General features: G+C 45.0%; 1 protein-coding gene across 1 annotated transcript in view; it reads left to right on the top strand.

The window, feature by feature from the left end:
* The window catches only part of LOC138960751 (uncharacterized), a 39,743-nt gene extending 15,221 nt beyond the window's left edge, over nucleotides 1-24,522 (top strand). The window contains exons 5-8 of the mRNA XM_070332420.1: nucleotides 1,109-1,525; nucleotides 8,407-8,534; nucleotides 21,525-21,738; nucleotides 23,428-24,522. Coding sequence (XP_070188521.1) covers nucleotides 1,109-1,525; nucleotides 8,407-8,534; nucleotides 21,525-21,738; nucleotides 23,428-23,940 — 1,272 coding nt within the window. The 3' untranslated portion in view covers nucleotides 23,941-24,522. The remainder of the gene's footprint in view (nucleotides 1-1,108; nucleotides 1,526-8,406; nucleotides 8,535-21,524; nucleotides 21,739-23,427) is intronic.
* Nucleotides 24,523-25,955: the final 1,433 nt, after the last annotated feature.

Below are 25,955 nucleotides of genomic sequence, written 5' to 3'. Positions count from 1 at the left end.
TCAGTGGGCATGAAGACGCGTCACGTATTCACGTATTCTGTGACAAGTTTCAATCATCAAAGAAAGCCGACTTGTCGGCACAGGCGGTTGCCGGCACCTTCAGACATGTCTTTCATCTTGACCAACCAATTGACAACCTCGTTGGCTACATTTTTTTTAATTAATCAATTCCCTGTATAACAGCTTGCTGTAAAACTGAAACTGGATGATAGCCCAGAATTCTAGGGTTATTACATTTTGACAAAACGCGTGTTTGAGCCCCCTGCGTTTTGTAAAAAGTTTTTACATTTTGACAAAACGCGTTAGAACAAGTGCTGCTGCCCTATTACCTCGTGATTGATCATTGCGGCATTTTGCAATCGAGATTCATCTACGATTTTGAGATAAGTTCATTATTTGTATCATACGTGTTTGTCTGTCTGTCTACTTAAAAAGACTACTGGGTCGACGTACTGTAAATATAACGTTTTGTTCGGTCAATAAGTAATCGTTCCAATAACCTAAAATTTTTGGTTTTTTTTGGGGGGATGTAAAATGTGATAAAAAAATTAATTTAAAAGCAAGTCACTGAACGGCTGGAAAAACGTTGCACCAAGGTGCCTCAAGTTAACCAATCTTCCTATAATTAAATCAATCAAATCAAATCAAATTAATTTTATTATCTTAATCTGAGAAATAACATTGGTGGCGCATAAACATGACGACAAGCGGACCACCAAAACATAACATTAAAATCAATGTACGATTCTTATATAACCAACAGTCTCGACAAATGCAAATAATCTTCCCGAGAAGATGTAAAAGATTCATTTAAACACACACCTACACACGTATGCACGCACGCACACACGCACGTGCGCACGCACACACACACACACACACACACACACACACACACACACATACACACACACGCAGGTGCAGGTATTGGTAGAAGTAGTTGTTTCCTTTGTCAAGGTTCATCGATGATTTTACACATTCTTTTGTGAAATGTAAACAAACTCATTATATCTTCATGCAGTTGTAGCCAGCTAAGATGTATAAGAACTAATCAATGTCAATCGATGCCATTATTTTCTTCTTGATCCATCCTATTCTTGCCCTACAGATAGGCCTCAACACCTTTCCCAACTTGCTCCCCGTCATGACGGGCAAGAAGCCACACGTTGACACGGGCAAGCAGTATATCGACAAACAGGGCTTCCGCTTCTTGTGGCAGGACTTCGAGGACGAAGGCTACCGCACCATGTTCGCAGAGGACACCACCTTCATGAACATCTTTCGCTTCGCCCAGAGAGGCTTCGCGGGTCAGCCCACCCATTACTATTCTCGCATTGTTGAGATGGCCAAAGAGAGAAGCAGCCAGTTGTTCACCAACAAAGAGGCTTGCTTCAAAGGGACGCCCAGCGATGAGTTAATGTTGGACAACATGGCGGAGTTTGCTCGTCTCTACCGCCACAAACCTTACTTCGGGTTTCAGTGGCTTACGCGCACCACACATGACGACATGAACGGGGGGAGCCGGGTAAGTTATCCATTGTGTCGAATCGCCTCATTAATCGACTAATACGTCTGAAAGAAAAACATCAAAGTTATGGATTGTAGCCCGATATATTAGTAGCCATGCCCCCCCCCCCCCAAAAAAAAAAATAATAATAAAAAAAAAAATGGGTACCTTGTTAAGGTGGAGATTAAGCCAATTAATACAGATCTACGAAAGTCACATTTTTCAATTGCTTCGTGCGTCTTTGTTTCTTGACCAGTACTTTTGATTTTGATACCGTTGTGTTCCTAATACTCTGCACTTTCCTTTGACATAAGGCTCACTGTGTATAACTGGACCAAACACGTGATAACCGCTAATGAATAAAGTAATTAGTTTTTAGCGATTAAGGTACATACTGTCATACAGCGACTAATTGGAACCTCGCAGTGAGGATAATATCACTGCACCAGTTGGTCTTCATCCTTATGTACCCGTCTACGTATGTTCGGTTTTGATTATCAGCTAGAGGAAGTAGATATCGACAAAATAGTAATCATGGCGGCCATTTGCATTTCATATTTTCCTAAATATCTGCATCCCCTTGCAAATAATTAAAACCAAACATACGTAGACGAGTACATAAGGATATAGTCCAACTGCTGCAGTGATACTATCCTCACTGCCAGGTTCCAATTAGTCATTGTATGTACCTTAATCGGAAAAAAACTAATTACTTTATTCATTGGCGGTTATCACTAATCAGAAGAGGCCTTATAGCGGGGACCACATTTGGACGCCGTTTTACGCTCTATGCGCCGCAGGCCGTTTTGTGCGTAGCGCGGGAATTGCCGAGTGGCCACACATCGACGATTTTTTTCACAACGCGGTATCACAGTGGAGCGGGTCTCCTGACAAGAAAGTTCAGTTGCATTCGACTGCCGCGCCGCGAGCAGCTGACGTCATCGCTCTGGTTTGCTCTGATTGGTCAAATTTCCGTCGTTCTATGTCTGTGTCATAGAAATTAGAACACGCGCTATTCTTCTGCAAAGAAGGTTCAGTTGCATTCGACTGCCGCGCCGCGAGCAGCTGACGTCATCGCTCTGGTTTGCTGTGATTGGTCAAATTTCCGTCGTTCTATGTCTGTGTCATAGAAATTAGAACACGCGCTATTCTTCTGCAAATAACGCTTCGCGATCATGGCACGTTGCGGGGCGCCGTTTTGAGCATAAGTCAAATGTGGACAGGGTCGGCCGGGAGTGTATGGACGGGCCTTAAGGCGGCCTTATTTGAGGTTGCGTTTGAGCTCTAATTTGACGGCTGTTTTGAGGTCCTGGGTGCAGTGAAACTTGTTGGCAAAAAGTCTGATTTTTAAAGAGGGTATTTACCAGAAATCACAAGGGGTGTAATCAGGTCTGAAGAATGTGTGAGGCAAAAATGGGATCATTTGGTCTTTTAGGAATGGAGTAACAGCCCTTCTTTTGTGGAGGCTGACATTTTCATGAAGGAGAAGGGCAGTCTGGGTTTCGCAGTTTGGTCGCTAACTGCTAAACTCGTAAGTAAATTTGGGTAAAAAGGTTTCTACATGGTACGTGACAATGACGGTACTGTTAGTAGACAGAATATCGACAGCATCGGGTCGACCTTCGTGGCCGAAAAATATAGCAAAAAGCCCTGTTTCTGCTTTGAAAATCTCGCTTACAAATGTGATGCATCTCGTCATTTTGGTCTAGACACGCTTTGCTTCTGCGTTCTCTGGCACTAAAGTAGAAGGAAACCAAAATCTCGTTATCAGTGACTACAGTAACAACAAATTCGGGTCTACTGGGTTCATAACGGTTGAGCAGATCGCGTGCAAGACCCTGATGCTCTTTCTGTTCCCCTTTCAGCTAATGAGGCACCCATTTTGCGGCCAGCTTTTGAAGCAGAAGATCATTGAGAAAAATTCTCTGAACTGTTCCATATGAAAGTTTAGGTTTTGCACTTTATACTCGCATGTACATTTTTTTAATCTTAGTTCTTAAATTTTGACACAGCAGCTACATTATTCTCGTTTGAAGCACTCATCGAAGTTTTTTTGGCTTGTCAGAGTTATTCCCCTTTTCCCCAGTTTTGATTTCCCTTTTCTTTTGTAAAATTGTAGAATATGGAACAGCTTTGATTCGTGTAACGTTCTTCAGCTTTGTAGACATTTTCTTTGTACCATCACCCGACTCTTTCAAAGAAGTGAAGATTTTCATGTATGACAAAAGAGCCCGTTTTGAAGCACAACCCCAAAATGACGTATTTTAAAACCTCGTCATTTATGACGTAGTAACCTAATGACGTCATCTTTTAGAAGTATACTAGTTAAATGATTCGTTGTTCGTAAATTGTCATGTGCGGGTGTTACGTTATTCTTGGAGACACTGGAAGGTATTCGTTGTTCGTAAATTGTCATGTGCGGGTGTTACGTTATTCTTGGAGACACTGGAAGGTATTCGTTGTTCGTAGATTGTCATGTACGGATGTTACGTTAAATAACGAGAATGAATAGAAACAGGTTACCAAGGAAGGCATATAGTATGCTCTTGAAACTGGATAAAAAGGATATTAGCAAAATTGGGCCACCAATATTTGCCTGTGTTTGTACAGATATGGATATGGTTTTGTATTGGAAAATCAAGGTCTGCAGTCAATTCCTTTGTTTGTGCGAACATTCAGGCAACCTTTAATCGATTGTAATATTCAAAATTGGTCCAGCCACTTGGCGAACAGTGAAAGATTTGAAATGTACAGAAATTATAAGTCGACATTTGGAACAGAATTGTATTTAAAGCCTCACTCCGCCTGAAATGAGGGTTTACAGAACGATGGAATCTTTTACGAAATTAGCAATTCTAACCTTATGGAACACACTTGCACTAGCATTTAACATAATTAAATGACACAGTTCGTTTGAATGGCTATTTAGCATGCGTAAACCACACACCAGTTCTCGTGGTTTACTCAACCCCTGAACGATCATGGACCCGTGTGACCCAGTTTCTCTTTTCACATACGTGATGAATTAAGTCGACAGTTTGTGGTTTCAATGCGATTCGCTGTATCTACAGTAGCACGTTATTGTGTACCTTTGAATCTAAAATGCAACAAACGACTGCGAGTCACACGAACTTATTTTTTGTTAAGCTGTAGGAAGTATATTACGTTCTTCATGTAAGGTCAAATAAATATTTTCATTAGAACGAAATTTCTTGGTTTTTTTTCCCTACACGTTCAACTTGTAACATAAGTGTGCAAATTTGTATATATATATATCATACACACGTGATAGTCAGTTTGCGTATGTGCGGGTGATTGTGAATCAGTACAGTGCGCATGCGAATGCAGCGCGTGGAGGAGTGCCAGATATACATATACATGTATTATGATTGACACATTATAAAATATTGCCTGTGCGCCTAACATGTTCGTTTTAATGCATTTGTCATGGTGTATTACCTTATTCATGGGCTATGGCCTGAAATAAAACATTCCTGAGTCCTGAGTCCTGATAGGAATTGTTTTCCAGTGTTGTTCGCTCAATAGAGGAACTGGGATTCAAAAATAAAACAAGAAATTCCTCCGATAGGAAAAACACCCCCGTCAAAGCGACAAAGGGAAATAACCTTCTCAGTTGGTGGCAGTGAGAATGGTTATTTCCCTTTGACCAACGGGGGTGTGCCTCTATAAGTCGTTGTATAATTTTAATCCACCAATAACTCCCTAACCGTGTGTTTGACTGGTCCCAATTTTTGTAAGGACCGTCTCAGGAATGTATAGAACCTGTTCGCCAAGTTTGGTGACGATCGGTCCGTTCATTCTTGAGATCTACTTGCGAACACAAACAAACACACAAACAAACACATCGAGTGAAACCTATACACACCCCTATACCGGGGGTGTAATGAGCAGTTTTAGGTAATCCGGACGGCCAACCGGCACGCTGTTAACAAGTTCGTATATATAAGGCAAAACTAAACGTTGAGGTTACTGATCCCGGATGGTGGTTTGTTTCTTCTCTTTTTTCTCTCAGGGAAATCTAATGTTCAATCGATACATAAATTAGTTTTGGACAGTCACTTTTTTTCATCAGCATTTAAATAAGGATTTCCAGTATCTGGAGTTTTTTGTTGACTTACAGAATCACATTCACAGGTAGTTATTTGAATATAGAGAAATATGGGCTTAATTGAAATCAACATGTCTCTTTTGCATCATGACGTTTTATTGACTCACATGCGAAGCAAAAGTGAGTCTATGTACTCACCCGAGTCGTCCGTCCGTCCGTCCGTCCGTCCGTCCGGACGTCCGTCCGGACGTCCGTCCGTCCGGCCGTCCGGAAAACTTTAACGTTGGATATTTCTTGGACACTATTCAGTCTATTTGTACCAAATTTGGCAAGATGGTGTATGATGACAAGGCCCCAAAAAACATACATAGCATCTTGACCTTGCTTCAAGGTCAAGGTCGCAGGGGCCATAAATGTTGTCTAAAAAACAGCTATTTTTCACATTTTTCACATTTTCTCTGAAGTTTTTGAGATTGAATACCTCACCTATATATGATATATAGGGCAAAGTAAGCCCCATCTTTTAATACCAGTTTGGTTTACCTTGCTTCAAGGTCAAGGTCACAGGAGCTCTTCAAAGTTGGATTGTATACATATTTTGAAGTGACCTTGACCCTGAACTATGGAAGATAACTGTTTCAAACTTAAAAATTATGTGGGGCACATGTTATGCTTTCATCATGAGACAAATTTGGTCACATATGATCAAGGTCAAGGTCTCTTTGACCCTTATGAAATGTGACCAAAATAAGGTAGTGAACCACTAAAAGTGACCATATCTCATGGTAGAAAGAGCCAATAAGCACCATTGTACTTCCTATGTCTTGAATTAACAGCTTTGTGTTGCATGACCTTGGATGACCTTGACCTTGGGTCAAGGTCACATGTATTTTGGTAGGAAAAATGTGTAAAGCAGTTCTTAGTGTATGATGTCATTGCTAGGTTTAGGTCAAGCATGTGAGTCGTATGGGCTTTGCCCTTCTTGTTTGATAAGTGTTTGCCTCCAACTTTGATGACCCAAAAAGTGGAGAAGGCCTGTGAACAAATCATATGTAAGCAGTCACTTACTGTTGATATGTGAGGCCAAAAAAAAAAGTCTGTTTACGGTAACATAGGCAAAAAAAATAGGGTCGGTAGGTCGGTCTTTTTTTAAATCCCCCCCCCCCCCAAAAAAAAAAAAAAAAAAAAACCCACCATTTTTTTCATTTTCATTTTTTCTTTTCATTTTTGAGTCACTTGAGAAAATGTGACTCTATGTAATCGGTCAGTGTTAGTCTGTCCGGCCGGCCGTCCGGCCGGCCGTCCGGCCGGCCGTCCGTAGACACCACCTTAACGTTGGACTTTTCTCGGAAACTATCAAAGCGATCGGGCTCATATTTTGTTTAGTCGTGACCTCCAATGACCGCTACACTTTAACGATGGTTTCGTTGACCTTTGACCTTTTTCAAGGTCACAGGTCAGCGTCAAAGGAAAAATTAGACATTTTATATCTTTGACAAAGTTCATCGGATGTGATTGAAACTTTGTAGGATTATTCTTTACATCAAAGTATTTACATCTGTAGCCTTTTACGAACGTTATCAGAAAAACAAGGGAGATAACTAGCCTTTTCTGTTCGGCAACACACAACTTAACGTTGGGCTTTTCTCGGAAACTATAAAAGTGACCGGGCTCAAATTTTATGTGAACGTGACTCATTGTGTTGTGAATAGCAATTTCTTCCTGTCCATCTGATGCCTCATATAATATTCAGAACTGCGAAAGTGACTCGATCGAGCGTTTGCTCTTCTTGTCATTACTTTATTGTCCCATCACTGGGAAATTCGGGTCGCTTCATCCCAGTGGAAAGCTAGCAGCAACGGAGTCGCGCTACCCAGGTGTCTGCGTGTTTAGGTGTATTCAGCCACCTGCACTTATGGCAGAATGACCAAGGTCTTTTACGTGCCATTGTGATGACACGGGGGTGGGACATGGCTTCCGTCTGCACATAAAGTTGACCCGTGTCCGTCCCGGCCCGAATTCGATCCTGCGACCTTCCGATCACAAGTCCAGTGCTCTACCAACTGAGCTACCGGGCCCCAAAAAACAAGACTTTTTTCCCCCCCAAATGCCAAAAAAACCGTCTAGGGTCGCGCGAAAAAATAGGGTCGGTCGGGATACCGTAAACAGACTATTTTTTTTGTTTTTTGCCTGATCATTTTCTTGTTAGGCCAAAAAAAATAATAGGTGTGGTTACGGTAACATATCCCCCAAAAATAGGGTAGGAAGGTAGGCAATCACTTTTTTTTAAAACTTTTTTTTCTAATGTGTACAAATTAAACCTACTTGACAGGGAAATAAGTGTGCGACTCGGGCGCTTTCGCTTTCATTGCGTTCTCTGCACTCGTTTGGGGTTTTTTGGGTATTTTTTTGACAAATGTAATAAAAAGTTATAGGGTCGGCCCCCAAAAATAGGGTAGGTCGGGTTACCGTAACCACACCTTTTTTTTTTACACCCCTGGTATAGGGGTGTGTATAAGATTCGGTCGATGTGTTTGTTTGTTTGTTTGTGTTCGCATATAGATCTCAAGAATGAACGGACCGATCGTCACCAAACTTGGTGAACAGGTTCTATCCATTCCTGAGACGGTCCTTACAAAAATTGGGACCAGTCAAACACACGGTTAGGGAGTTATTGGTGGATTAAGATTCTACAAGGACTTATAGAGAGACATATTAATGGTCAAAGGGAAATAACCTTCTCAGTTGGTGGCAGTGAGAATGGTAAGGACGGGGGTGTTTTTCCTACCTCGGAGGAATTTCTTGTTTTTTTAAGCCTTATGATTTGCAGGTGGATGGCTATTACGAGAAGTTTCTGTCTCAACTGTTGGAAGAGAACCTGTTGAACAACACTTTACTCGCTTTCGTGAGTGACCATGGCATTAGATGTGCAGGGTACAGGTCCACTCCCATCGGAAGGTGAGCATGCAAGCACTAGTCTGTCAGCCTGTCTGTCTGTGTACCCCCCCCCCCCCACACACACACACACACACACACCCGCGATATATTTCTGTACACTAAAGTAGTTAATGAATAAGAATTAAATGCATCATTCACAAAGCAAACAAAAATTAGAACGAACAAATATTAATTATCGGACAAAGTTTTATTATACTTAGATTCTACACATAGAAACGAAGCAACCCAACGAGTTTCAAACCACAAATGTGACAGGCGCAATGGCCAAGTGTAGAGGACGGTGGCTTTCCGTGAGGAAGGTTCGGGGTTCGAATCCAGGCCGTGCCTGGTGGGTTACGGTTGGAGATTTTCACCATTTCCCAAGCCAACTCATTTGCAGACTTGCTAGGACCTTATCCCTTTCGTGTGCACAGGCAATCACAAGACTAATTATCTACGATAAAGATCCTGTAATCCATGTCAGAGTTCGGTGGGTTATAGAAACACTAAAACACCCAGCACGCATTCCCCCAAAACGGAGTATAGCAGCCTAAATGGCCTGGATAAAACCGGTCATACACGTTTAAAAAAAAAACCGCTGGTGCAAAACACGAGTGTAAGTGGGAGTTGCAGTCCACTAACGCAGAAAAAGCAGAAGGAAAATAACCTACACATTTGCATACATAAGTGGTTGAGACCCTCTCAAAAGTTGTGTACTGTTTGTGTAATAATATAGTTAGTAGTTAGGCAACAAAAAAAAGTTGTATGTTTCTGGTAACATGGCCACAAAAAATAGGTTAGGTAGGTAGGGATTATTATTATTTTTTTTTTGGGGGGGGGGGGGGGGGTCAGGGTAGAAAATAACTATACAGTGACGCAAAGAGACTGGACTTACTATACAAAGAGAAAGACAACACATTTCAAAACAAATGAGACAAAAGGGATGCGGGGTTATCCCCCTTGTGTCGTCTGCCGTCTGTTACTTTCGTTTTGACGCTTTTTTTTCTTTTCTTTTTTTTACAAATGCAATAAAACAAAGTCTAGGGTCGGCGGGAAAAAACTAGGTAGGGTCGGGTGACCAGAAACATACAACTTTTTTTTGTGGCCTTATCATTAGATGTGGCTGTGATATCCCCATTTATTGCGTTTTTACGGGTCACATGACGAAACTGTAACTAACCATTGGTCAGACATGCACCCTATATCAATTGATATACCGCAGGAAATCGTCATAGCCAAGTGACATCTCGCTGAAAGTGACTAAGGCCAAAAAAAAAAATAGGTCTGTTTACGGTAACCCGACCGACCCTATTTTTTTCGCACGACCCTAGACTTTTTTTTTGGCATTTGGGGGGAAAAAAAATCTTTTGGTTTTTTTTTTGCAAAATAACGTAAAAATATGGTTTTTTGGGAAAAAAAAAAAAAAAAAAATCCCGACCTACCGACCCTATTTTTTTGGCCTATGTTACCGTAAACAGACCTATTTTTTTGTTGCCTAATGTGCGCCATCTTTAGACGGTCACTTCAAAAACAGTGGAGCGAGATATTTCCCATAACATTCTTTGATGAAGAATTGAGTACACAACAAGCGAAAAGGCAAATCGTCAAAAAAGAGAAAAACATGCCCAATCTTTTGTACGCAGTCATGTGTCCCAGAAATTGGATCTGAAGTCTTACCGACGGGGGTTGCATTGAATGGCAATTTCATAAAGGTGAAGGTCGCAATGGCGGTTGGTTGAACGGAGCTCGATGACTGTGAGGATTTTCGTTAAACTACAGCGCAAGGGAAGCAGTATGGACTCTGATATTGTGCACATCTAAACGTTCTACACATGTGGTCAATTCTCAGTGATTTTTGATGTGATGCAAGTGAGTTCTCTTTGTCTAAAATCTAAAATCGAATTGAAGTGTAACTGATTCGGGTCAAGGATACTGTCATGTGTAGTCTAAATATTGCTCGTGCAATGTAAAAGACCACTGCACGCTTCACGCCTTTCATTGTCAACAGCTAGTGTGGCCTACTGACCCAGTGATCCATTGCTAAACAACATTCACGCTCGTACGTGTCACGGAGCCACGGTTTTCAGTCGCCAGTTGTAGACAATACCCTTTCAACACTCTTGCAGTGTCACAGTGGCGCCTGCTGTTAACATTTTATTTTGAAAACATTACCTGAATATCTCTGTACGATCCTTCCCTATGTCGACACCGGACCGCGACCGTGAGACAGGCAAACGACCAGCTGTATCTCCTCTATCTGACGACGGCGAGGCAAAGCGACCTTGTGATAGCTTCATGTCTGATTCAGACCCTGAAACCACAATCATTAACCCTACGTACTTGAACAGCACTGCATTGGACGCCCCCATACAACCACCAGATATGTCCAACCTAAAAGAACAGCTCAAGAACGCACTTATTGATCCGGAACTGATAGAACTCTTATCCAAGGCCCTGGCGGTTGAGGTCAGGAAGGAGATAGCCGACCTCCGGGTCATATTAGCGGCCAAGGACAAGGAGATCCTTCAGCTGAGGGAGCAGTTCGACGACCTCGAGCAGTACAGCCGACGAAACTGCATTAGTGTCACGATCGGGTGACAGAGACCAAGAAAGCGTCACTCAGTGGAGTGCCTGTTCTGGGTCAATGTATGATAGAAAGCGCCTGTGCGTGATATTGGACACAGCAGAGTTTTTGCTGACAGTGCTCCCGAGCACGGATGTTTTGAAACGCACGAGCTTCACAGTGCAGGTTTCTGCTGTCATAGGGCTGACGGTTTTTTTCGCTGACAGCGCGCACGGGATTTTCAGGGATTGAGTTTCTCGTGTCTTTTTCCTGCTTGGGGAGGCAAAACTGTGTATAGCTGGACTGGTTTGGTGACAAGGTCAGTCACGTGTATTTGGCTAGGTGGTCTGTCAGAGACTCAAGGACGACACACTTGACACCCAGCGGCAGAAGGGGAAGGACCTAACACACAGTTACTAGAGTATGATGGTTTTTCACCGAGTATCATATTCGGCACTCTAGGGGAACTTCCACAAGTTATTCCTTTCCTCTGCCACGTATTTTGCTGAGGACAAGTCGTCACATTTCCTTCGTCGGCGATGGCTTTCGCATAAGGATTCGACAAGGGGTTCTGGACGTTTTGGGTCACTGTTGACGAACAGAGACTGTTCCAGGGAGGAGGCGGACTTTGCTTCCATTGAGAGTACAATCATAGGCTTTTGAGGTAATAAATCATTATTTAACGCTGTTGATGAGTCTGTGTTGTGGAATGAAATACTCTCTGTTGTTCTTTCCAGGTTAGCGCATAATTTACTCTCTGTGACGCTAAAATACTAATCTGTATATGGTTTTTGCAGATAGGGAGAGAAGGACGGAAAATGGCTGTTTTGTTGTTGTAAAAAGTCAGTTTTGTGCAGGCCCACGTGCTCGATGAGATATTTAAAGATGACATGTTTTAAGGTGGTGGGTGAGGGGTAGCTGACATGTTTAGTGCACCGATGCTTTCTGTTTGCAGCCTTCCTTCGTTCGTTCGTTTCGTTCGTTCGTTACGTTCCCGTAACATCGGCACGGCTGACTCTGGCGGGAACTGTTGAGGCTACGCTAACCAGGAGACCGGCTAACCAGGAGACCGGCTAACCAGCGGACCGGCTAACCAGCGAACCGGCTAACCAGCGGACCGGCTAACCAGCGAACCGACTAACCAGCATACCGGCTAAGCAGCAGCAGCAGAGATAAAGCTAAGTGCACCATGTCGTACGCACCCCGTTGACCACCGTTGTCTTTTCGTATCTATGATTTCATTGGAGTAGTGACAACGTGGGGTGTGTGACACCTGCACGAACTAGAGCTTTTCGAACAGAACATTCTCATTTCGACTGTATTTACACGGGTTCAGCGTGTTACTATAATTTTCTACATAGTACTGGCATTTTGTCAGTGAACACTGGTTTTTTACGTGTTGAGAACGTAAAAGGAACATATTTTGAGTGAAGGCTCGAGGGAGGTGGAGAGTTTATACATAAACAGGCGTCTGAAACTTATACTTTTGTTGACTCTATTTAATTGTATGCCTGCGAGAGTGGATCGTGGTGTGGTTAGTTAATTAGTAGTAATTAACCGGTTCATAATCACCTTGAGTGATATATTGAAACGTGACACGTGGGGGCCAAGCCGGGATTTACTCAGTTAATTTCCAACTGATAAAGACCCACCAATTAAGGATAACTAAGAGCAGATAATCTCGTCAGTGCTCGACTTATTTTCTGCTTGGTGCTACCCTTTTTTGTATAGTTTTGATCATATACCACACCTTAAGCGATTCACATCTTGCAGGAAATGTAAATTGTAATTTGTGAGTTATTGTATGCGCTAACTGTGATTACTTCCCTTTCCTTTGTTTGTGAATCTTTGTTGTTGTACGTTCAGAGTTTTCCGTTGCAGAGAGCTGAGCGGGGTTAGCGGATTTGTTACTCGTTTTACTCAGTTTTCTCTACATTGTTGTTTCGCATTCTGTAACAGGTTACATTTCTACCGTCTTGTTTTACTTGGATTTTTCTCCATATTTTGACTTTGTTGGAATTTGGGGGGGAAGGGTCCGAGGACTTCTGTCCTAACCAAGGCTGTGGGAGACACTCTGTTTCACCGCAAAAAGCAGCCGATAAAGTAGGCCACGGCTGTGGGAAACACTTTGTTTCACCGCAAAAAGCAGCCATAAAGTAGGCTACGCGATTTGTTCTACACCGTTTGGATTTTTTCTTCTGCATTTTCCGGTTGCTGGATTTTTGTATCCATTTCATCACCGCGTGATCTAGCTATAGCTGCGTTAGACTTACTTTGGTAATAAAGCTTTGCTAAAACTAACCATGGCTACAGGGGGATCTCCTACGAGGAGAATAACTTTCGAGACTCCTGGGAGCGAGCAACCGACCGAGCGAGACGCACGCGTTAGAGCCCGAAGCGTTCTAAAACGCTTAGAAGTAGAACGGAAGGAAGAATTTGAGCGACTGATAAGAAAAGAAGAACGTGACCGACAGGAAAAGAAGGACGAACTTGACAGACAAGAAAGGGAACGACAGGCAGAACGAGACAGACAGGAAAGGAAAGACGAGCTTGACAGACAAGAACGGAAAGAGAAAGACGAACTTGACAGACAAGAAAGAGAACGAGACAGACAGGAAAAGAAAGACGAGCTTGAGAGACAGGAACGACAGGCCGAACGAGACAGACAAGAAAAGAAAGACGAGCTTGAGAGACAGGAACGACAGGCCGAACGTGACAGACAGGACAAACAGGCCGAACGCGATCACCAGCTAGAGCTAGCTAGGCTACAGGCAGAGAAGGGTACGCTTACTCAGGCTAGCGCGCCGACGTTTGTTGCCGACCGTACGAGACTGCCGACGTTCGACGATGACAAGGACGAGCTCGACGACTTTTTACGCCGGTTTGAGCGCATTGCATCTGACCAGAAGTGGGAAGAGGCCACGTGGGCTAGCCGCCTTAGCACCTGCTTAAAAGGACGCGCATTGCAGCTCTACAACGCTTTGGAGGACGACGAGGCGAGAGACTATCAGGCACTAAAGAAGGCGTTACTCCAGCGCTTCAACCTGACTGCGGAAGCCTACAGACGACGTCTGCGTAACAGCAAGAGACTGAGCGGCGAGCTGAGCCATCAGTTTGTGGCACGCCTTAATCTCTACCTGCGGCGCTGGGTGGAGATGGCCGAAAAGGACTGGACCGTCAACGACCTTGCCGACCTCATAGTCATGGAACAACTGATGTCCAGCCTGCGACCTGAGGTGGTGACCTTCGTGCAGGAGCACCAGCCAAAGACTACTCAGGAAGCAGCCGACTGGATCAGAGTACACGAGGACGCCCAGGCGATCTCCGGCAAATCTTCAGGCTCACGGCCAGGAAAATCGGGAAATTCAGGTTCTTCAGGACCCAAGGACGGGAAGGACGATCAGGGACACAAGGGATCGAGTTCCAGAACTGACATCCAGTGTTACTACTGCAACAAGCGGGGCCACGTGAAGAAGGACTGCCACAAGAGACAGGCTGACCAGAAGGGCGTTCACTTCGTTGGCAGTGAGGAGTTCAGGGACGTCACGAGCTCATGCACCATCCCACAACTCTGCGTTCCGTGCTCCAGGAAACATTTCCAGCCCCACTGCAACGTCTACGTTAACGGAGTGAAGGGCGAAGGTCTGCGGGACACAGGGGCAGACATGATAGTGGTTCGGGCGAGTCTAGTTCCAGCTATGGCCTACACAGGAGACAGCATCAGGGTGAGAATGGCCGAGGCATCTCACGCTTACGACTTGAACACGGCAGTGATCAAGGTCGTAACCCCGTTGTTCACGGGGACCATTGTGGCCGTCGTCATGGACGATCCTCCATGCGACCTGCTCATTGGAAACCGGGTTCAGTTTGTGGACGGCGTCACCAGGGAGGTTCCCGTTTATCGGTCTCCCGACGTCATTTCAGTGCTCACGCGGGCACAGGCGGAGCGAGAGGACAAACCTCTCAAACCCCTACCTGCTGCACGAGCTGCCCTGGGGAACGTGACCCCCGCGCTTCTCGCGAAGGCTCAGGATTCTGACCCGACCTTAGCTACTCCTCGGGAGCACGCGAAGTCGGGGAAGGTGAAGCTGAGCGGGAAGCATGGGAGGTCAAAGTTCCTCAGGGACAAGAAGTTGCTCTACCGTGAGTTCAGCAACCAAGAAGGTACATTCAAACAGGTTGTCGTGCCTCGCGAGTTTCGCGAGGGTGTCATGGCAACGGCACACGACTCGATTCTGGGAGGTCATCTTGGTACCAAGAAGACCACGGATCGTGTCTGGCGCCACTTTTACTGGCCAGGCATCTGCACGGATGTCCGACGTTTCTGTGCGTCCTGCGATAAGTGCCAGAAGGTGGTTGCCAAAGGAAGGGTGAGGAAGGTCCCCTTAGAGAAGATGCCGCTCATCGACGAACCCTTTCGTCGGGTGGCAGTGGACATCATCGGGCCCATCTTGCCTGCGTCTGAGGACGGAAACAGATACATTTTGACCATGGTGGACTACGCTACTCGATACCCAGAGGCGATCCCTCTGAAATCGATTGAAGCCACGCGAGTAGCTGAGGCTCTGGTTACTATGTGGTCCCGGCTGGGAATTCCATCAGAGGTACTCACCGACAGAGGCACGCAGTTCACGGGAGGAGTGATGGCGGAGGCAGCACGACTGCTATCACTGGAGCAGCACTTCACCACTCCTTACCATGCTCAGTGCAACGGACTGGTGGAAAGGTTCAATGGCACCTTGAAGACCATGCTGAGGAAACTAGCTCAGGAGAAACCACGCACGTGGGACAGGTACATCCCAGCATTGCTTTTTGCATACCGCGAGGTTCCTCAGGAGAGCTTGGGTTTTTCCCCATTTGAGTTGTTGTACGGCAGACAGGTACGCGGTCCCATGGCTATCCTGCGTCAAGCTTGGACGGACGAAGAAGCTGACGAGGAGGTGCAGACGACAGCGACCTACATCGTAGAACTCAGGAACAGGATTGAAGAGACCTGCAAATTGGCTCAAGAGAACCTGGGAAGAGCAGCACAGCGTTACGCGCGAGGATTCGACCGCAAGGCACGGCCGCGCAGCTTCAAGATTGGAGAACGGGTGTTGCTACTTCTACCTGTCAAACACAACAAGCTACAACTGCAGTGGCAAGGACCTTTTGAGGTGACAGCGAAAGTGGGCCAAAACGACTACAGGATCGTCATGAACGGGAAAGCACGCCTGTACCACGCCAACCTGCTGCGCGCCTACATAGAGAGGACTGCCTACGGGGAAAAGGACAAAGTGACAGAAGCAGTTGCTGTCGTGATGGACGAGACAACGGAAGAACAGGGAGGAGGACGGGTACCAGTTTGTCCGCTGGAGGCTAGTGAGGATCTCACGGACGTGCACATCTCACCTGATCTTGGGGACGACCAGCAGGCGGACCTGCAAGAGATCCTGAAGGATGCAGCACGGGTCCTTACAGACATACCACTTCAGACGCATCTAGAGGAGTTTACCTTCGACTTGCTGGAGAAACAGCCAGTGAGGACGAAGCAGTATCCCATGCCTCATGCCCAGAAGGAGGTGGTCAGGAAGGAAATCGCCGACATGACGAAGTTGGGCGTCATCGAGCCAGCGAACTCTCCCTACAGTTCACCAATTGTGCTTGTAAAGAAGAAGGATGGACGCGTCAGGTTCTGTGTTGACTACCGGAAGCTGAACAAGATTACGGCGTTTGACGCGGAACCCATGCCTGATGTGGACTACCTCTTCAGTCACTTGGCCAAGGCCAAGTACTTTTCCAAACTGGACCTCACCAAGGGATACTGGCAAATCCCAGTTGCCGAGGAAGACCGCCCAAAGACTGCATTTACCACTCCATTCGGCCAGTTCCAGTGGACAGTCATGCCTTTTGGTCTACAGAATGCAGGTGCCGTCTTCACTCGCATGATGAGGAAACTTTTGGAACCATTGAAGCGCGAGGACATCAGCAGTTTCATCGACGATGTGCTGATCGCGACAGAGACATGGACTGAACATCTCGACGCCCTGCGCGACGTGTTCGGAAGGTTGAAGGACGGAAATCTGGGAGCTAAACCGTCCAAGTGCTACTTGGGATTCCGGGAATTGTCTTTCCTGGGTCATGTTGTCGGCGAGGGATTGCTCGTTCCAGAGGACGACAAGATCCAGAAGATTCGGGAGGCGGAGCCACCGCGCACGAAGAAAGAAGTCAGGTCTTTCCTGGGCCTAGCCAGCTTCTATAGACGCTTCATCCCGCACTTTGCCGAAATCGCTCTACCACTGACCAACCTTACCAAGAAACTACAACCGACTGTTGTAGTGTGGACTGAGGAATGTAGCTCCGCATTCAACACCCTGAAGAGGCGACTCACCAGTCAGCCTATTCTCCGACTACCAGACCTGAACAAGGACTTCGTGCTGAGGACAGACGCTTCAGGGAAGGGACTTGGGGCAGTGTTGCTTCAGGAGACAGAGGGGTTTTTGCACCCTGTTTGCTTCGCCAGCCGTAAGCTGACCTCGGCCGAGGCAGCGTATGCAACGGTTGAACGCGAGTGTCTCGCCATTGTCTGGGGCATCCAGAAGTTCGAAGCGTACCTGTACGGACGACCTTTCTGTCTGGAGACGGACCATCAACCTCTGCAATATCTTCAGGTTGCAAGGTTGGCAAACGCCAGACTTATGCGCTGGGCGTTGATTCTCCAACCGTACCAATTCACGGTACGCGTCATTCCGGGCGCCAACAATGTTGGAGCTGACTTTCTCTCTCGGGCTGTAGAGGAGAACATGACTGTGAGCGAAACCGAGGTTTCGTCTTGAAGAGGGGAGGTGTGTCACGATCGGGTGACAGAGACCAAGAAAGCGTCACTCAGTGGAGTGCCTGTTCTGGGTCAATGTATGATAGAAAGCGCCTGTGCGTGATATTGGACACAGCAGAGTTTTTGCTGACAGTGCTCCCGAGCACGGATGTTTTGAAACGCACGAGCTTCACAGTGCAGGTTTCTGCTGTCATAGGGCTGACGGTTTTTTTCGCTGACAGCGCGCACGGGATTTTCAGGGATTGAGTTTCTCGTGTCTTTTTCCTGCTTGGGGAGGCAAAACTGTGTATAGCTGGACTGGTTTGGTGACAAGGTCAGTCACGTGTATTTGGCTAGGTGGTCTGTCAGAGACTCAAGGACGACACACTTGACACCCAGCGGCAGAAGGGGAAGGACCTAACACACAGTTACTAGAGTATGATGGTTTTTCACCGAGTATCATATTCGGCACTCTAGGGGAACTTCCACAAGTTATTCCTTTCCTCTGCCACGTATTTTGCTGAGGACAAGTCGTCACATTTCCTTCGTCGGCGATGGCTTTCGCATAAGGATTCGACAAGGGGTTCTGGACGTTTTGGGTCACTGTTGACGAACAGAGACTGTTCCAGGGAGGAGGCGGACTTTGCTTCCATTGAGAGTACAATCATAGGCTTTTGAGGTAATAAATCATTATTTAACGCTGTTGATGAGTCTGTGTTGTGGAATGAAATACTCTCTGTTGTTCTTTCCAGGTTAGCGCATAATTTACTCTCTGTGACGCTAAAATACTAATCTGTATATGGTTTTTGCAGATAGGGAGAGAAGGACGGAAAATGGCTGTTTTGTTGTTGTAAAAAGTCAGTTTTGTGCAGGCCCACGTGCTCGATGAGATATTTAAAGATGACATGTTTTAAGGTGGTGGGTGAGGGGTAGCTGACATGTTTAGTGCACCGATGCTTTCTGTTTGCAGCCTTCCTTCGTTCGTTCGTTTCGTTCGTTCGTTACGTTCCCGTAACATCGGCACGGCTGACTCTGGCGGGAACTGTTGAGGCTACGCTAACCAGGAGACCGGCTAACCAGGAGACCGGCTAACCAGCGGACCGGCTAACCAGCGAACCGGCTAACCAGCGGACCGGCTAACCAGCGAACCGACTAACCAGCATACCGGCTAAGCAGCAGCAGCAGAGATAAAGCTAAGTGCACCATGTCGTACGCACCCCGTTGACCACCGTTGTCTTTTCGTATCTATGATTTCATTGGAGTAGTGACAACGTGGGGTGTGTGACACCTGCACGAACTAGAGCTTTTCGAACAGAACATTCTCATTTCGACTGTATTTACACGGGTTCAGCGTGTTACTATAATTTTCTACATAGTACTGGCATTTTGTCAGTGAACACTGGTTTTTTACGTGTTGAGAACGTAAAAGGAACATATTTTGAGTGAAGGCTCGAGGGAGGTGGAGAGTTTATACATAAACAGGCGTCTGAAACTTATACTTTTGTTGACTCTATTTAATTGTATGCCTGCGAGAGTGGATCGTGGTGTGGTTAGTTAATTAGTAGTAATTAACCGGTTCATAATCACCTTGAGTGATATATTGAAACGTGACAATTAGGATCAGTCCAATCCCTGAGCTCGAGTCCGAGAATCCAGACAACATCGTCAAGATTGTGGCGAAGAGCATTGGCGTCGACCTGAAGGACGTGGACATCGACCGGAGTCACCGCGTCGGGAGGAAACCTGCCCCTGGCCAGCCCTCCCTGCGCCCCATCATCGTGAAACTGACGTCTTACCGCAGCAAGGTGACCCTGATGAAGGCCCGGAGGAACCTGCGTGACGTGGACTCCAGCAAGCTCTTTCCAGACGCCAGCTGGCCCGCGCTCCCTTCCCGCGACGTCAGGGGGGCCCGAGGCGCGTCAAAGATCTTCATCAACGATGATCTTACCAAGACGCGCGCCGCAGTGGCCAGTAAAGCTCGCCAGTTGAAAGTGAGCAAGTCGCTGGACGACACTTGGTGCAGAGACGGAGTCGTCTTTGTGAAGAAACACAACACAGTAAACCGCATCACAACCATGCGCGAACTGGAAGCCTTGGTGTAGTGCCAGCCTCGGTGCCAGCCTTGGTCACCTAGTTCTCTCCTTTACTAACCGTACGGTCACGTCACAATTCATCTAATTGTGTGTGTGTGTGTGTGTGTGTGTGTGTGTGTGTGTGTGTGTGTGTGTGTGTGTGTGTGTGTGTGTGTGTGTGTGTGTGTGTGTGTGTGTGTGCAGGAAAATGAAGAATACAACACATAAAGAGACAAATACTGAACTTTACGCTGCACATGTTTTGAAGTGAACATCTTGTCACAATCACACCATTTCTTATATTCAACGTGCATGTGCCTATGAATCATACCTGTAACCCCCCCCCCCCCTCCCCCACTCCCCTCACCTGCCCAGGTCAGTGTATAGAGCGCGCATCCTCCACTCTGACCATGCGCTGTTACGTGCCACTGTGCCAAGAAACTGAACTGACACCAGTCTTGCTTTATGGTACAAGTGTATGCGCACCCCAGATATCGGAACTGATGATACAGTATGTGTACGTGCGCCGAGTGTGAGTGGATACGTGTGTGTGTTTGTGAGTGTGTGTGAGTGCCAGCGTGTGTACGTTTGTGTGTGTTTGTGAGGGTGGAGCGTGTGTGCGCGCACGCGCGTTTGTGTGCGTGTGTGCGTGGATGGTTGGGTGGGGGTAGTGTTATGTGTGCGTGTACGTGTGTGTATGTGTGTGTGTGCGTGTGTTTGTGTGCGTGTGTGTGTGTGCGAGTGAATGTGTGTATGTGTGCATGTGAACGACCGGGGGTATGTGTCGTGTTTCAACGCATGTCTGCGTGCGAATCTTTTCATTGCTTTAAATACTTAGATTCGACTTTGCCGTGTCAAACCACTGTTAACATGTAATGTATCCAAAGCTTTGTCAACATCGTTGTAATACAAGTATGTATAGTCTTATAGTGAATGCATAATACTTTTGTTTATATGTCTTCACCCTTGCCATGGTCACTTCGTTTTACCTTCTCATTTTTCATGATCGTACAGGCTACATCAACTTAAGTTAACAAGAATGATACACTTTCAAGTAGTATATTTTTTATGAATTCTAGCCAGACCAAACTCGATACCTGTCATGGTTTTGTAACATAAAACTGGGTGGATTGATTGATTGATTGATTGATTGAATGATTGATTGATTGATTGATTGACTGACTGAGTCATTCATTTATTTATTGGTTGATTGATTGATTGATTGATTGACTGACTGAGTCATTCATTTATTTATTGGTTGATTGATTGATTGATTGATTGATTGACTGACTGAGTCATTCATTTATTTATTGGTTGATTGATTGATTGATTGATTGACTGACTGAGTCATTCATTTATTTATTGGTTGATTGATTGATTGATTGACTGACTGAGTCATTCATTTATTTATTGGTTGATTGATTGGTTGATTGATTGGTTGATTGATTGATTGATTGATTAAATGATTGATTGATTGACTGATTGACTGACTGAGTCATTCATTTATTTATTGGTTGATTGATTTGTTGATTGATTAGTTTATTTGTCTATTTCGTATTTTCTTTGTGTTTTTCATGTGACAGATTTGAGGACAATCGACCGTTCCTTTACCTAGCGTTTCCACCGTGGTTTGCTGAAACCTACCCTTCACACATGAAACAAGTTCAAGCAAACGCTGGCCGCTTGGCCACCCCTCTGGACTTCCACAAGATACTTCTGGACATCTTGTACTTGAACAACAAAGACACCGTAACCACACGTAACGACAGCAAGCAAGGCATCAGCTTCTTCAAACAGGTTGGACATGCTATGATACTGATAACATCGTTTATTTAACGTCACTCTGTGGGACATGCAATAACTGGAGCGGTGGGTATGAAATCGAACACATTGTAAATGACCCTTTGATTGCCATAATGCGTATCACTTGCTATCATGACAAAAATCACTACTCTGACAAGGGAAACAACCGCTGTATATTGCCATTTGATTTGAAGCAAGATGATTGCCTCCCCTGAAGACAACTTGGAAGTTTTGGTCGAATTAGTATACCTTGTATGTTATGTTTTTCTTTCTTTTTTCCCGTAGTCAAGGAATTTTAAGAGGACTTAAAGAGTGCTTCACGTCCATACATGACTGAGACATGAGCACAAATGCTGTGGTTGCATATAATAATGCTTGTTGTTTGTACCTAACCGAAAACCAGCTTTAGTCAATAAACATTTTTTCCACAGGAGTGGGGGGGGGAAAATTTGTATAATTTTTAAAATGGTTTTTTTCACACAAAAAATACAATTTTGCATATATTTTGCTAAAAAATTATTAACATTATTAGTAGTGTGTATCTGAAACCTGGATTCAAAACTCCAACTTTTTTTTAATTCTTATTTTCTTACTTTTCTTTGGTGTATGGTGACTTGTACCGATAAGCTCTCACTCGCTGACCAAACAGAAGTCAGCCATGCGTTGCTCAGAATCACAATAGCCCGCTCAGAGAAAAGTCGCTCTGGATTGGTTTATGCAACGGGCTCACAACGAGGTGAATCGTTTCACGATGGCTGCGAGATATAAAAAAAGTTGTACTTCTCAAACTAGTAGACAATTCGGTCAGTGAAATCGTCAGAGAGAATGTAGTTATGATGGGAAATTTAGCTGGGGTAGTCCCTGAACCTTGAAAAGCGGTGGATCCCTCGGGTCACGTCGAAAACCACGCCGAGAAGATCGAAACACGCTACACGGCATCGCAGTGTAAACACCGCCGCCATCTTGGATAACGCGGTGGGCGGTGGGCGAGCATATATATATATACCAACTAGATGATTACCCGCTTTGCCGGGTACCGGCTTCGCCGGGAAGAAGTAGAGCCGAATACCCGGCTGCGCCGGGTGTACGCCGGCTCCGCCGGCGCGCGAAGGAAGGGAGATAAACGCGCAAAACACTGGAGAAGATAAGGAAGAGTTGTGAACAGTGACCTTCTAAAAATAGTAACGGGAATATGGATTGAGCGATGTGGACTAAAAATAGTAACGGGAATATGGATTGACGCCACACGAAGGAAGGGAGATAAACGCGCAAAACACTGGAGAAGATAAGGAAGAGTTACTGGGAATGGATGTAGTGGATCTACAGAAAAACCAAAATCGGTTCAGCGCTGCGCGCTGAGAGCACGTGTTGAAAATTCTCATCGACCAGGTTGTGTCCGGGGTCTACCTGAATATGCCCACCAAATTTAAAGCAGATCCATCGAGAACTTTGGCCGTGCATCGCGAACACACACACACACAGACAGACAGGCACAAGTCGTATATATATATGTAGATAGATAGATAGAAGCCGCTCGCCGAGTGCTTCGCGAGCGCTTTCCTGCACTGCCCTAATTAGAAACGGCTTTTTATCATTCGCACTGCAAGCGACCCGTGGCGAACCGCTCTGGGCAACTCGTCTCTGGTCTTCCTCCATGATGCTTTTCTTTGTATTGGTCCACAGATACCCAGGAACAGAACATGTGCCGACGCAGGCATCCCTCCCCCGTTCTGCGTGTGTCTGTCGGAGCGGGCCCTGCCCACCACGCTAAACATCGCTCAACAGGCAGGCGCAGTTCTGGTGGCGTCTTTCAACGCAGCCATGAAGAAAGCCAAAGCCATGAACGTTTGTCACAATCTGATGCTGGTAGAAGTCAAAGAATGTCGTCTTTTGGGAGGAGGAGTCAGTTACCTGAACACTTTCTGTCCCGTGAAAAGAGGAAACAGAATAGTTGATAATTTGGCGCAGTTACTGCGCGTAACTGTCGTCGCCAAACCGAGGCCAGATGTCAAGGATTTATTCGGCTTTAGGCGTAAACCTAATAGCGACATGGTATTCGATGGGATGCTCATCAAGTGTGATAACTCCTTAAAGCGAGCAGGCGACGTTAGCCGTATAAGTTTGTATGGCAACACTTCGCATTGTGTAAATGATCCGTTCCTGAAGACGGTATGCTACTGCAAAGATCAGTTGTAATTTACACCAAGACAGAATTCTACCACATGGAGTTAGACTTAGACTGTTTGACTTTTCCACATTTATCTGTCCATTCATGTATTTGTTTATTTATCTATTTACGACATTTGATGTTATACCAGAATTTTGCAGGCTGTTCTTAGTTTTTGTTTGTAGTTGTTTTTTGTGTGTGTTTTTTTTATATATATAATTATATATATTATTTTTCAAATTTTGTATGTAAATAGGTAATTACTCAATGTCCTGTTCATTTTGCAATCTGTATTTTGATGAATTTACTAAACAAGAAGATTCCTGTTAGTGAATTTGTGAAATTCATTAGATTTCTATGAAATGTTTCAATTACATAAAATTTGCATGCTGAACGTGATGCGGACAGCCCCAATCCTCATGTAGATAATTCAAGAATATGGTTTGTGGTAATAAAGTAATTGTTGTGTGGGTTCTATTGCAACCGGGCAACTCTCTCTTTCGCTCTCTCTCTCTCTCTCTCTCTCTCTCTCTCTCTCTCTCTCTCTCTCTCGCTCTCTCTCTCTCTCTCTATCTCGCTCTCTATCTCTCTCTCGCTCTCTCTCTCGCTCTCTCTCCCTCTCTCTCTCACTCTCTCTCTCTCTCCCTCTCACTCACCCTCTCTCCCACTCTCTCTCTCTCTCACACTCTCTCTCACTCACTCTCTCACTCACTCTCTCTCTCACTCACTCTCTCTCTCTCTCACTCTCTCTCTCTCCCTCTCACTCACCCTCTCTCCCACTCTCTCACTCTCTCTCACTCACTCTCTCTCTCTCTCACTCACTCACTCACTCTCTCTCTCACTCACTCTCTCTCTCTCTCTCTCTCTCTCTCTCTCTCTCTCTCTCTCTCTCTCTCTGTGGTGCTTATGCTTATTTACTGTACATTTACATGTTATGCCTATATGAATTCATTATATTATGTTGTTTATATGCGTGCGGATGTGTTAGTGTGAATGTAAAGGGCACGTTGTAAGATTAGGCCCTTGGCTTGAAATGTTTACCCTTTATGTCAATAAAATGTTCTAAGTCTAAGTCTCTCCTTCTCCCTCTCTCTCTCTCTCTCTCTCTCTCTCTCTCTCTCTCTCTCTCTCTCTCCAATTATTCTTTTGATTTTTGTCTTTGTGTTATGAGTAATGCGAAAATGCAAATGTCCATGTTTATTTACACAGACAATGGACATTAAAGTATTCTTATTTGTGGCCATTTCTGCGAAAAGGGACCTTGTTGACAAATTTATCGATTTTGAGTTTTGGATTTTATTTGACAGACTGTTATATTTAGAACGTGATGTGAGAATTTCAGACCTTCAAATTTATTTTTCACGGAGTTATGACCCTTTTTTGGAGATACCCCCAAAATGACTTAAAATGGCCAAACTTTTAAAAACAAACTTTTGCCGGGAAATAGTAAGTTCAATCATCTGGTATGGTTTTAGGTCAAAATAATGTTTCATTCCAGAGTTATTGCCCTTTTTGTAACGTTACCCTAATTTTTACTTTTTCGTCTTTTTATATTTAGTCAAGTTTTGACTAAATATTTTAACATCGAGGGGGAATCGAAACGAGGGTCGTGGTGTATGTGCGTATGTGTGTGTGTGTGTGTCTGTCTGTCTGTGTGTGTGTGTGTGTGGAGCGATTCAGACTAAACTACTGGACCGATCTTTATGAAATTTGACATGAGAGTTCCTGGGTATGAAATCCCCGAACGTTTTTTTCATTTTTTTGATAAATGTCTTTGATGACGTCATATCCGGCTTTTCGTGAAAGTTGAGGCGGCACTGTCACGCCCTCATTTTTCAACCAAATTGGTTCACATTTTGGTCAAGTAATCTTCGACGAAACCCGGACTTCGGTATTGCATTTCAGCTTGGTGGCTTAAAAATTTATTAATGACTTTGGTCATTAAAAATCTGAAAATTGTAAAAAAAAAAAAAATTTATAAAACGATCCAAATTTACGTTTATTTTATTCTCCATCATTATTTTGCTGATTCCAAAAACATATA

Source organism: Littorina saxatilis, linkage group LG1 (assembly GCF_037325665.1).
Source record: "Littorina saxatilis isolate snail1 linkage group LG1, US_GU_Lsax_2.0, whole genome shotgun sequence".
NCBI lineage: Eukaryota > Metazoa > Mollusca > Gastropoda > Littorinimorpha > Littorinidae > Littorina > Littorina saxatilis.
Note: the sequence above shows the minus strand (reverse complement) of the source record. Positions and strands in the feature narration are given on the sequence as shown.